Genomic DNA, 14,010 nt, shown 5'->3' on the forward strand with positions numbered 1-14,010 from the left:
TTATTTTAAAATAAAATTTTTAACTGTAATATTGTTCTTGTAGGAAAACCTCAAATCAAAATGACCAAGAAAACCAACACAAATAAAATGTCTAAGACAATTATCTGCCATGTGGAAGGTTTCCCCAAACCAGCAGTGCAGTGGACAGTTACGGGCAGTGGGAGCATCCTAAATAAAGCAAGTATCTTTCTTATTACTTTATTCACCAAAAACTAGTGTATAGGAAGTGCAAATTGAAATCAAGGAACATTTTTGAGGTAGTGAGATTGAAGAAAGGCCTTTTTGATTTATCTAGGAGAAGGTTAAGTGGTAGCTGTAGCTACCATGTACTTACATGGATGATTTTTTATGATAAAGCCTTTTTGAATAGAAAGGCAAAGGAGATCCACTGGCTACAAGCTGAAGCTGGAAGGAAAAAGCAAAGGTTACAAATGAAATATGTATTTTTTAAATGAAGGTACTTAGTCGTTTTATCTGGGTAATGTGCTGGTTTTGCCATTGCATAAAGATTTTGCAAATAAAAATGGAATTGTAGAACTTACATTAGAAAGCAAATAGGTACTTGATGTGGGCATTAACTGAGTGAAATGTAATGAAATTTGGCATATGTGAATCAGAAGTTATATTCATTATAGTTCCTTATGTGCTTAGCAGCTTTTATCCTAATATTTAGAGTTGTTTTTCTATGGTTATACCTGTTGTTTCTCACTGGAAACAGAACAATTATGCATTCATCCTGAGGGATAAATAAGAAGAACATATATAGCAGGGAAAATACCTGGAAAATGTGCAAACTGAAGTATTTTTATATGGATTACCAAATCCCATGAAAAGCATTGCCAGATTTTGCCTTAGCAGGAAAAATAAATGAGACCTCTCTACAGTCAGTGGCTGGAAGGACAATGTACAGTGCTCCTGGAGATTCCATTACATTTCATTAGGTTCTGCTTTGAGCCTACAGAAATTATGTGTAGCTGACAAAATTGGTCTGTTTACTTGTAGGTATAGGACAGGAATTGTCTTGAAGCTATATAAATGATTGCAAATAGTTTTCTCCGGGTGTTGCTTTATGCAAGAATGATGTGCAGCAAATTTAAGGAACAACACATCAATATTACAATACAGATACTGTAGGTGCTACTAGACACACGTAGCTTGGCAAAATAATGCTTAGTGTGGAAATAGCTTGGAAAGCTGGAAACTGGAAAACTTGGAACAATTCTTCCAAGTGAAGAATTATAGTGACATAAATAAGAAACAGCAAGATGGAAAAAATTATACCTTAGAAGTTTGAAATTTTAAGAATTTTCTCACTTGGAATTTTTTTTTAAATACTTGAATTAAAAGCATATACAGAATGTTTAATTTTTTAGAAAAAATTTTTTTATCATTGGTCTTACAGTGCACACTATACTATCTATAACTAGATATTTTGGCCAACTTTTTCTTTCAAATATTCACATTATCTTTTAATAAAACAATGTAGTATTTCTCCTGCTACAGTTTGGAAAACTGAAATGTTAGTTGAAAGTTTTTTCCCTCTGAACATTTTCACTGTGTAATACAAGTGATGCGTGTGTTGTTCTCTGTGTTTTTAAATAATACTAATCTTCATTTTTCACCTTTTCAGACAGAGGAGACAAAATATGTTAACGGAAAATTTTCCAGTAAAATTGTAATTGCTCCAGAGGAAAATGTAACTTTAACTTGCATTGCAGAAAATGAGCTAGAAAGGACTGTGACCTCCATGAACGTCTCTGCTAGTGAGTGTCCTCTAAAGATAATTTCCTTAAAGTTACAGTTTCTCATAAAGTACCCATACATCACACTCAAATGAAGAGTAGGACTGCATAGTAATGTTAATACTAAGATATTTAACCTTTTTGTCTCAAGTCAAGCAATTGTAAATCCAACCTGGATCAGTAGTACATAAAATTTATTGATAGTTTTCTACAATAAGTCACTTAGTCTTCATGGCTTTCTTGGCTAGCTACAAAAGTAAACAATAATACAAAATAATAGCACAACATAATAGTACAAAATACTGCAAAGTAATAGTTCATTTACAAGAGAGAGATATTTATTTATTGCAAAATTAACAATATCTCTTAGTCCCTAAATTACAGTTTATTGTTATTGGTATGACTTGACTCACAACAGAAATCAGCTATACTGGGTTTTAGTCATGTATCATGATGAAAGGCAGTGAGAAGCCATGGAAAGGTAGGACAGAAATTCTTGCTCAGAAATATTTCTGACTTGAATATTACAGGTTTAGAGTAAGATTCTTCTAATGTATATAGTATAGTTTAAAAGGAAAGGCTTCTGTTTAAAGATGGGATTAAATATTTTATTTGGAACCCATTGTTCCAGTTTCTGTCATTGTTGTAAGTTGGTAATTAAAGGTGATTTTTAGGTCTGCGTTAACTTTAATTCAATTTTAACATTTTTCATTTCAGTAAGTATTCCAGAATATGATGAGCCAGAGGAAAGAGGTGGTATGTATGGTTTCCTCTCTCTTTTTTTATTCCTTTTTTTACTTTCTAATCGCTTTTTCTGTTTCTGGTGAAAATTCTTTAGAAATGTTGCAATGCTTTACTTTATCATAGGTCACCTCATTAACTTTTCTTCTTTGCTTCAGATGACAATAGTGAAAAGGTTAATGACCAGGCAAAGCTAATAGTGGGAATTGTGGTCGGTCTTCTGCTGGTTGCCCTGATTGCAGGTGTTGTCTACTGGCTCTATGTGAAGAAATCAAAGTAAGAATTTTTTGAAAATTTTATACTAAGCTGGAAAAAGAACAGTGATAAGAAGAGATATATGTTTACTTGTTTTCCTTCCTCTACAGCATTCCAGTTTTCTGGAGTGGTGAAAAGCTGTTACAGTAGGTGCACTTGATAGCAAAAGGAAACTTGGTACCTCTGATTGGCTTGTCCTAATGCTTACTGGGACTCATCTCCTGGAGGTGGGGCTCTAAGATTTTCATAGATCATAGTAGTAATGAGGTCCTGTTTCCTGACAGCCAAGCCTGTGCTGACTCTTGCATTTAAATATAGCACTTAATTGTGGAGCTTGATGTGTGGAAGTCTGTGTGGCTGTACTGGTGCTAGAAACTGCCTTCATTTAGAAACTGGCTACCTTGTTTCCTTTAAAAATGGAATAATGTACAGAATAAGACTCCACCATCTCAGTGAGAAGAGAAATCCTCAATTATTTTGTTCACACGTACTTTGAGGTTTCTGAAATAAAATTGGTCAAAATAGAGTTTCTGTTGCTGAAAAATCTAGGAACTCTCATCCCAGTCCAGATTTTAGACATCATAGAAATAGAAAATAATTTTCCATTTTCAGCTTTCTTCCTTGTCACAGAGGCTCACTTCAGAAAATAGATGGGAAGGTGTCAAGGTGCTCCATCCTTTTGAAGCTGGCAATTGCTGTGTGCCCCATTTGGTCTTACCCCCATACCTTTATCTCCAGGGAGAACTGAGGGCAGGCAGAAGCAGCCTTGCTTTCTGACAGCTCTCACAGCTGCTTCTGAGCAGGGAGGTTAAGTGGCTGTGCATAACCTGCTCCAATCAGTACAGGTGTAAAAGCAGTCTTAAAGTTCAATTGGTTTTAGCATGGTCTTCCATTAAAATCAAATCAGATGAAATCTAAAATATACCAGTGGGCTTTTACTATGAACAAATGTGTTTTCACTGATGTGAAAGTACAACAAGGAATTCTCCATCTGCTAAGAAATGCTCTTTTTTTTTTTTGTATAATACATAAAGACTTTGGCTCAACCATAACTGATCAGGTTTTTGAAGTTTTCCAAATATAGAATTGTTATAAATTACCCATGCACAGAACCGCACTCAGATACTATAGAGGGGTTTTTTTGGTTTTTTCCCACAGCATATGCTTCTTTTGGTAAAATATTAAAAGTAGCAACATAGTGCTCTTCCTCCCACACTCTGCTACTGTTGCAATAATGTCTAAGATAACTTTGTCGTTCCTTTTCAAATGTGTGAATGTGTAGTCATGAAGCTGTGGTACACTGCTTTGGGTTTCTTTGGATGAGGTGGTTTGAGTATAACAAGGGCAGAGAAGGTAAAATATCTCCTCTGGCACCATTGAGTAGTGTGGGGAGAGCTGACAGGAATTGTAGAATATAGCATGAGAAAAATTAATGAATTACAACAATTTTTTCTGCTTCAAAGATAGGATATGGCATAATCTAAATGGACACCACTTCTTTTCCTCATGCTCAGCTTCTCTTCCTAAAGCTTAGAGGAAAAACTAGGGCTAGAATTGATTAGACAGGTTCACTGGAAACAAAAATGCCTTTATGGTTAAACAATAGTCTCTGTATTTGATGCATGGTTGCTGGCTTCCAAACCCCTTAACTGATGTATCATCATTGACAACCTCCTGTTCTCTGTATATTTTTAAATTGATCTGTTGCTATCCTCCCTGCTTTCTGCACACCTTATTTGCAGGAGCAAGCAGAATGTCAGTACCCATTCTGACAAAGTTTTCATTATGAATCGTAGCCTAGCAATCAAAGTAGACCTTGCAAAATGCAATTTACACCTCTGGGCACACCCCCCGCATTTCCATCCAGGCCAGCAGGTATCAGTTATTTTTGGAACCCACCCTTGACCAGTAACTCACCTAATCTCTATCCCCAAAGTGACGCCAAAGGAAAGTCTGAGAAGGCAGCAGCACAGAACTTTCCAAGTCTGCCGAGGCAAGAAAAACATTACTTTTTTTTGTTATTGGTGTTGTGGTTTGTATAATCTTCTATTGTCTTGTCATCCACTCTAAGTAGGAATTATACTTGTAGCCTTGGAATATATTCACAATAAATCACTTGTACAGTTACTCACTGCCTCAGCTTCACTTGATGGAAAAGCTGATTATTGCCACATATTCTTTTCTGTGTGAATATGATCCCATAAATCAGAGACTCATCTGTATTCCACATCCTGCATCCAGCCTCCTCTTGAATAAAGAGTTGAGGCTACCTACCCCAGCATGCCTTGTTTCTCCTTCATCTGAGCAGAAGGCCAAACAGTTGTTCTCTGCAGATTTCTCCTTTTTCCAAAAAGGATGTTGTAAACTAATCTGTACTGAACAGAATCTAACTCAGCACTTTAAAATATTTTTAAAATTTTTGTGTCAAGCGTCAGTTGAGAGATTACAGGACACCCATGTTAGGTTAATCTTCATATATGAACTTTTCACCTTGCCAGAAACAGCTTGAGGGTACAGCAGAAATGAAAGATTCAGAAAGGAAATAGCACACTCAGCACCCTGTCCCCTGCTTTCTAGCCATGGAAGTTGGCATGTAGTTGGATCTTGGCTCCATTTTTATCCCTGTAGTTGAGAGGTGCCCAAATCTCAAGTCACATGAGGCTAGATCAAGGTTAAAGTGGTTCAACATCCAGTGGACATCACTTCAGCTGGGCCAGCTGAATCACAGCAGCAGTCCTTAAGTCGTTCACACTCAGAGCACACCAAACTCTTGAAATGTTTCTCAGGTCACAGTAATGACAAAGGTTACTGGCATCTCTGAAAGTGAATATTTGAAGCATAACAGTTCTGCATTTCTGATACTTTATTGCAAACAAGCATACAAGTCAGATATGGTGGGCCAAAGATATAAGAAACTCACTATGTTTTCAACAAGACTCAGCATTTGTATTGGTTTTCACTCAGTTCCCTTTCAGAGAAAAAAACATAGTTACCAAACATCTCTGAAAGTACCAGCTCATAACAAAAATCTAATATAAAAGTGACACAAATTAAAAACAGTCACCATTGATTAATGACTGGAATATTTTTCTAATATTTCTGTGGTTTCTCCCACTAATGGACATTTAAAAATAATTGGAGGAAGAGGAAGGCGAGATTGGAGTAAATAAGGAGGTTGCAACTAGTCCAGATGGGGATGTATAAAACCATTTGCTCCTAGAATATCATGTGCAACAGTGCAGTTGAGTGTAGCTTTAAGGAACTTTGTGGATCTTGCTTCAGCAGCCAGAACTACACAGATGTGTATTATCTTACCTGTCATTATCACAAACTTGGGTTACAAGGGCAAACAGTACTGCATACTTTCTTCCTTAAATAGTGTTGAGGGCAAGGCCTAGACTTGTGAGAGTAAAAGATATCAGAAATTAAAACCTTACATCAAATTTTAGGTCACCTATATGTAGTCTGTATTTACACAGCAGCAGGCAACAAAATTATCATGGAAAATGGTCTTCATATTACAAACAATGCTATGAACAGTATCTGAACAAGATCCATGAAAATAGTGGCCTCACAGCACACACACTCCAAAGAACACAAAAATCTCACTTTGGTACTACTTACAGAGAGATTTTGATTAGGATTCCCTGAGGATAATTATTTTCCTGAAGAGCAAGCATAGATAAATATTAAATACAAGTCATAATTTTAGCAAGAGCTCAGAGTGATCCGTGGTTTACAAATTAGTTTAAAGGGGAAAAAAAAAAAAAAAAAAGAAGAGTGAGTAAACGCATATTTATACAACCAAGTTCTCACTCTTCAGAACAACACTGTCAAAGCTGTGGGCTTTTTTTTGTGAAGCTGTAGATAATGAGAGTGTGAGAGTGCTCCAGGTCTGGGTAAAGTGAGCTGTCTTCCCTTTTGGATAAATCCTTGGGAATATTTCTGTATGTTCAGACTCTACTGCCCAGCTACTCAAATATTATGAAGAAGTCAATCTTGAGTGTCTGATGGAGCAAGCTGGCAGGAGTTACTGTGCAGAAAAAGTAAGGAACAACTGTTGTTGAATGTTAAACTGGACAAGTACCACTTGTCCTGTGCCTGAAGTCACCTCAGGAATGATGGAACCCATGTTTTGAGACGTTTCTGTTACAAACCCCAGCACGTCTGTTGAGCCCTGGGGACTGGTGCCATGCCAGGGGTGGCTGCTCCTCTGCTGTTGGCAGAGCCCTGTCTGGGGACCACAACTCAAAAAAGGATAACTCTTGGCTCTTTTAATGACACTGTTTAGCTAGCACTAAAAAGGCTGCAGCATTGTTTGTGCTGAGGTGGTGATTCTGCCTTGATAATGGCATTTGGGGAACAAAAAAACAGGTCAGCAGGATCACAGAACCATCATAAATAAGTGGCTGCATTTCAGTCTCAGGCATTAAGAATCGAAATCCATCTGATCGTCAGATAGGAAAAACTGCTGCTGCTCTCATTTCAAGCAAGTGGTTTGTAACACCCTCCAAAAGATTTCTGGAGCACCTGCCTCTTTCAAAGTTAGTGTTGCCCTTTAAGTCTCCCATTTTTTGCCCAGTGTGGCTTTAGGAAAATAAAGGTGACATTTCATTTGACTGAATATAGAACTAAAATTGATTACTTTAAAAATCAAAACCTGATGGCATTGCAGAATCTCCTGACGTTAGTCATTGAATACTTTTAACCTAATCAAAGACAAGACAGTTCTCTCTGCTGTTAAGTGTCAGGTCATATGAGATTCAGTCTGATTTGGGCCCTGGAAAACTGGTGATAAGAGGCCAAAAAAAAGGGTCCCAGTGAGCCATGCCAGTAGTCTATCCAGCCTCCAAGAGTAGACATTAGCAGTTTTATGAGGACAGATGTGCATAGTACTGCTTTCTCACATCCAACTCACTTCAGCTCAGGTAATTGCCTGAGTCCAGATTCTTTCAGCTTTTCATCTCTTCCCCTGTTGTCTCCAATTTTGTGAGACTTATTTTTGGAAAAGACTCATTAGCCACATGACAAGCCAAATTATGTGCTCAACCTAAACCAAACATGCTTTAAATTATAAACTTTTTTAATTTTCAAGGGATTTTTTTTGAAGGGTTGTTTCTTTTTTGTTAGGATTAAAGAGATTTGTGAAAGGTTATTAAGCCCACAGAAGGTCAGTCCCTACCAAAGCATTGAATTTTCTTCTTCATTGCATTTCATATCCTTCCCTTTAATTCACGTCATGTGCTTCAGGTTTTGAAAACCACAAAAAAATAGATTGTTACTCCGCAATCGAAATTTACCACTGTAGAACAAGTTACTTTGTAATACTATCTCAGCACTTTTAAAATTAAATTTGCCTGTAATGAAGAGGAGCTCAGATCTTTGCAGTAAATGGGTTTTCAGCATGATACCTTCCTGTCAGTCACACAGACATAACAGAGGCACTCTAACCAATAGCAAAGGATAATGCAGCTTTAAAGTCTTAAAAGTTGTGGCCCCTCAGGAAATGACCTCCTCTAAAGCCGAGAAGATTTCAGAGAGGTCCCTTTCAGTGCAGCCTGTGGGATTTGGGATCCAGCATCCCAACCTCCCCAGGCACTCCACCTCTAGCTGGAGAGCAGCATTTCAGAAGCACTCCCAGAGGTGGGGAGGGGTTGGGTGCATGTGCACTGCCCCAGGAGCTCTTCAGAGACAAGAACTACGCTTCCCTGCCCCAGCGGCTCTGCTCCAGGGTCCTTAGCCCGGGGCACGCGTGGGTGCAGCCGCTCTCCCGGCCTTTGCTCAGATGGAGGATGCGCTCAGGAGCGCCCCTCCGGCAATAACCCGCCCGCCGGCCCGCTCCGCTCCGTGCGTGCCTGCATGGTGTCAGCGTGACATGTCCCACTCCCCAGCCTGTGTCTTCCTTGTACTTCGCGAGTCAGCGTCACCCCGGGTCTGTGCCCTGAGGCAAGGGTGAGCATGTGCATCAGTCTGTCACACAGACCGTACTTTTCTGTAGAGGAAGCAAATTATCTGTCGAGAAAATGCAGATACGATAATCTGCTTTGACACAAGGGATTTACTTTGTCCCACTCAAACATATTTGCCCGTTTACATTTTAAAAATTGGGCCCTTCAAAATGTTATCACAGCACTGCAGGAATCTTTCACCTTGGCAGACAGTGAGTGAGGCTTCTCACAGATTAAATGAATAGCATAGTGGTTTTATTGTGCTAAGCTAAACTAAGCACTTAACTCATTAATTCATCACCACTACTTGCATTAAGGAAGACCTGCTATTTTAAATGAGGGATACCTCTTTCCCCCCCTCCCCAAACATTTATACAATCTCATCTTTACCCAGAGCTTGTCAGTCGTAGCTAACACAGACCTACAAGCCAGAGTGAGATTTTTTTCAGTGGTGCCAGAATTTTCATGAATTTTTTCACATTTAAAGAGCTTCCGTTGGCACGGGCTCTGAAGTCACTTACTACAAATACACAAAAGATTGCTATGCTGATCAAGATATTTTAGCCACACTTGTAACGCTTTAGTATGCCTTAAAGCAGACTCGTGTTTATTGAAACAAGCTGCACAGTCTTTGTCAAGAAACATGGATCTCCACAGCTGGTTTAACCTTACTAAATGTCTGCTAGCACAGAATAATTCTGAATTCCTCAAGATGTAGATCAACACACAGAGCCCTGCTGCAATACTTCCTGTGGTACTCACAGCAGTGGGAGATCTGGTGTCACTGGCCTATTTACAGACATATGCAAGCCTGTTGCTCTGCTCAGAATAGAACTGTCAAAATTTTCTGTTCACTGTGAGGGGAGGATGCAGTGTCATTAACATGAGTATAGAACAAAATGAGGTAGACATGCAAAAACTGACCTTCCTTTACATTGTAGGACAGCATCAAAACATGTAGACAAAGATCTTGGAAACATAGAAGAAAACAAAAAACTAGAGGAAAACAATCATAAATCTGAAACTTAAGAGAAAATGTGTCAGTCATCATTCCAGGTGAGTGTTTCATATTACAGCATTAAAAATCTCTTTGTCCACCATTTCTCTCTGCTGATCAAAGCTCTAGCTTGGTCTGGTGCTCACCTTCCAGAGGTGAGGCAGTGGGGTCGTTTTGTGGTGTAGTTTTAGGAGAGACAGACTCAAGCTTTTGGCCAGTAGAATTCAGAGATTCATATACAAATATAAAAAGAAGTCTGACATTCAGATGGAACTTGATACTTGGCTTTATTTTAATGCATGTGCTTCAGGAAATGAAAGTACAAATTTTATACTGTACCACTGTTCGTGTGTAAGAGTGTGTTTAGATAGAGTTCAGAAGGTTTCAAGTTATGACTTGAAATATTTACAGGAACTTCTTCCCCTACTGAAAGCAACATTTTCCAAGTCCTTGGTCACTTTTTCCATGATTAATGTAAAGTCATGAAACTTCCTTCCCTTAGAACAAAACAATTCTCTTAGTCTGGATTTCACACACCTGTACTATGATCAGTTTTGTCCTGGTAAGAGACATGTGTATTACATTAGTAACAGGTTTGAAAGTTTCCCCCTCTGGGATCTGTATGAAGTAAACTGTTTACAAATGGTCTGGCAGATGCCGAAGTCCTGTGGGGAATTACAGGAGCACTGCAGAGCGCCAAGAGCACCACCCTGTGCTCACACATATATACACCACTGCGGCACCTCTCCTCCTAGTACCCGAGGGAGGGGGTTAGACCATTTTTATGGCCAGTTTAGGCCATTTAAAATTAACACTGTGTTAACACAAGAGTCTGGAAACCAGCTAACCATAGAGGTTTGTTGAGTTAGTCATCAAATAGTCTTAAAAATGAGAGTATTACACATTCAGGGGTGCTTGCATTGCAAGCTCCTTCACAGGAAAGCTGTAGACAGCCCTGATTTTCAGTGATCTTAAGTAAATAGCACTGGATACCTTCTTGAGGTAGCAGGGGTTTAAAGCATATGGAATTATGTGGAATTATGATATTTCATATTTATATAACAAGGTTTCTTCTTTAAATGAATGCAACTGTCAATAATTTTAATATGTCAGTAATGTCTGAAATTTTCTAATACAAACCACAAGTTTTGCATTAAATATTTAGAATGTAATGGATTATGTAGAGCAATTACATAGTATATCAAGAGATGCAGCATTGCTGTAGGCACTTTACCAACAATATCACTGTTTTACTAGTTTGGAAAGGGAATTGGGAATACTGAAATGACATCCTAGGAAGGATTTCAAGATGGAAAACAAGTCAGTTTGGATTAAGAAAAAGTGGCAGCGTAAACACCCTGTGGGCCTTTGGTACAATCTTCTACTCTGTGTTCCTTCAGATCAGTAGATGTGCATAACTGAAATGAACATAAATCCATTACTTACCAGATAAACTTACTGGATTTACTGGGAACAATACTGCAACAGTGATTCTCATCAGGAAAGAAAGCGTTTACATCACTGAGCTGCAGAAGAAAGTACTTTTCATGTAGCTGTTTATTTACAGCATAGATACTGAGTAGTTATGATGGTTAACATATTTAAAAATATTTAACTGGCTTTATCTTTCATATTTTCAGAGAATACATATAGACCAATTGAAGCATGAACGTGGATTGTATTTAAACATATACAAAGAAGTGACAGCTATTCATGGTTCAAGTATTAAGCAGATCATACTACCAGGTTTTCAAAGGATTTTAGACACAATTATCTCAAGCTAAAAAAACCCCACAAACTAATTTTGGCAACAGCCATGATAATAGGTCACCATGTTGTGTTCTGTTTGAAATATTTTTTTGTAAATGTCTGCACTGAAGATTTCTTTTTGTTTGCCTTTATGTAAATTTTTTACGTAGCTATTTTTATACACTGTAAGGCTTTGTTCTGGGAGTTGCTGTTAATCTGATGTATAGTGTAATGGTTTTATTTCAGTTGTTTTTATGACACCCTTTGAGCAGGTACATGTCTGATTCTGGTTGTAATCAGTGAAGCCTCTGCTTTGTAGCAAGTACCTAGAGTGTAAGATTGTCTTAAAGGAAAATGTCAAACTCCTTTTTCATTCTTTGAAATCATGGTAAAGCAGAAGGGTGACAGCTGTGACAAGAATAAACGAAATTGTTAATGAAAGCGAACATTTAAAAAACCATGCAAAGCTAACCAAGCTAGAAGGGGAATAAAGTTTCCCTGAAGAAGTCTGGGTATTGAGTAAGGAACACTATGAAAGATTCCTAGCCTACATACACCCGGTGGCTAAAAAATCCTTTTCTTCTAGAGCAAGACATGCATTTTATTGATGGTTATCAGTCGTCTTTCATGTTAGCATTAGGATAAGGAACTGGAATTCCGGATTAATTTTCATTCCTTTTTGTTATTCGCTGCCTTAAAGTACTGTACCTTTTCTTCTTTTCTGAGAGATACCAGTCAGAATTGGAAACTTTTTTAAAAAGTGGTCATATCAAAGCTGCATTTTTTCCCACAAAAATAGAATATATATATATATATTTTTTGTGTGTTTTTGTTAACTATGCTACAGATATTGAATGCACCTTGAGATAATTTTAGTGTTTTTAACTGGTACCTAATTTATCAAACAGTACATATAATTGTAACAATGAAATGTCTATGTATCTTTAGTTACATTCAAGTTTGTAACTTTATAAACATGTTTTTTGCTTGAGGGAATTTTAGAATGGTACTTGATAAGAAAAGGTTTTAGGGTGAATGGCCAATAGAGAGTTGTACTTAAGGGAGATAAGTTTCATCTTATCTGGAAAGTTAGTTACTGGAAGAAGGTAACAGGCAGCTTTGATGGAAAGTAGAAGTAAGCAGAACATCAGGTTTCCATTTACAAATATCCAGGGAAAAAGTAAGTTTTTATAGACTGGTAGGCAAAAATAAATAAATAAATAAAAGAAAAAGACGGACGTTAGGAAATGTATTTTGCCACTTTTGCATTATTTAGGGGGCAGAAAACACTGTTACTTGTAAATTTGTAAAATGTTAAATGTCTGGGCAGTAGTGACTGATGTCTTAATAAAAGCTTCCTGTAGTGCATTGGCATGGATTAAATACATAAGATGTCCTATAAACTCTATGCTGTATAAGATGTTAGAGGGAACTCCTGTTATATGCCTCTAAAATTTAATTTGTTACTGTTTTATTTGGCAAAAAGAAAAAAAAATTATAATATTGGTCAATATTTAAACCAAAGTAAAATGGGGAAAAAACCAAAGTAATTTGTTTTGCATGGCTAAGCCATTCTGTTATCTCTGTAAATATTGTGATTTTTTTTCTTTTTAGAATTTTGTTAAAAAAATTCTAAAATTTTTAAACACCTGTTTTTCGAAAATAAAACGTGAACACACAAAAAAGTTACTTTATATATAAATATATCTTTTTCTTTTGGTGCAAGAACACTGCCAAGTGATACACATTTTGTAAAAGTAAAAACAAATTCAGTGGGCATGACTCTGAATGGGAAACGTTGTACCAGAGTCCTGTGAAGGAGTGTGCATCTACCGCCTCTCTTTGTTTATACCACTACAAATAATTCTTAAATACAGAGAGGAATCTTCCAAAGATAGGGAAAACTTCAAAGGGAAAGCATAGGGAAGGGCTGAAAATTTTCATACCACTGTCAGGGGAATATAGGGCAAACGAGAAGAAAAAAAAGTCCTTCAACTTTCACAGCTACAGAAAAAGGAATATAAACAACTCCTCGCCTTTTGGGATTCTGCTTGATCTCCTATGCACTTTAAATCATCAGTCCGAGGAGCTGGGTTTTTCACTGCTCCGAGTTCACTATAGGCAAGTTTCAAGAACCAAGAGTGCAAAAGAATTAATGTTTCTATCCATGCCTAAACAACAATAAAACTGAAGTATGTCTTCACTGGCTTGTGTGAAATCTCAGTTTTCAAGAACACATGTGATCCCAAGGGAAGGCTCATACCCAGAGCTGCTGCTGCTGCCTGTGTCCTGCAGATACACCCTGTGGAGTCTGGCTCCCAGGAAAGGTCATGGGGTGATGGGTGTGGGTTTGTGGGGCTTCTCCTGGCCCACAGCACCTGGGGACAAGCACTTTCTCAACACAAGCTGGTGCACAAAACCTTGCCAAAGCTCGTTGTGCAGGTCTCTGCTTGGGACATGGACAAATAATCACCCTAGCAGTGAATGTGGGGGGGCCCTGTTCAAATCTGAGCAAAGACACCACAAGAGTTCAGCCTCAGTTTACTATACACAGGAAGAAAAACAAATCCCTGCTCAC

The 14,010-nt window shown here is 37.8% G+C and overlaps 1 protein-coding gene across 3 annotated transcripts in view; it reads left to right on the forward strand.

Annotated features, from left to right (window-relative positions):
• ALCAM (activated leukocyte cell adhesion molecule) overlaps nucleotides 1-13,635 on the forward strand; it is a 115,511-nt gene extending 101,876 nt beyond the window's left edge. For all 3 annotated transcript variants that reach the window (XM_050977863.1, XM_050977871.1, XM_050977866.1), the window contains exons 11-16: nucleotides 44-181; nucleotides 1,635-1,763; nucleotides 2,460-2,498; nucleotides 2,642-2,759; nucleotides 9,628-9,742; nucleotides 11,324-13,635. In XM_050977863.1, coding sequence (XP_050833820.1) covers nucleotides 44-181; nucleotides 1,635-1,763; nucleotides 2,460-2,498; nucleotides 2,642-2,759; nucleotides 9,628-9,715 — 512 coding nt within the window. In that variant the 3' untranslated portion in view covers nucleotides 9,716-9,742; nucleotides 11,324-13,635. The remainder of the gene's footprint in view (nucleotides 1-43; nucleotides 182-1,634; nucleotides 1,764-2,459; nucleotides 2,499-2,641; nucleotides 2,760-9,627; nucleotides 9,743-11,323) is intronic.
• Nucleotides 13,636-14,010: the final 375 nt, after the last annotated feature.

The sequence above is a fragment of the Serinus canaria genome, chromosome 1 (genome assembly GCF_022539315.1).
Source record: "Serinus canaria isolate serCan28SL12 chromosome 1, serCan2020, whole genome shotgun sequence".
Classification (NCBI taxonomy): Eukaryota; Metazoa; Chordata; class Aves; order Passeriformes; family Fringillidae; genus Serinus; species Serinus canaria.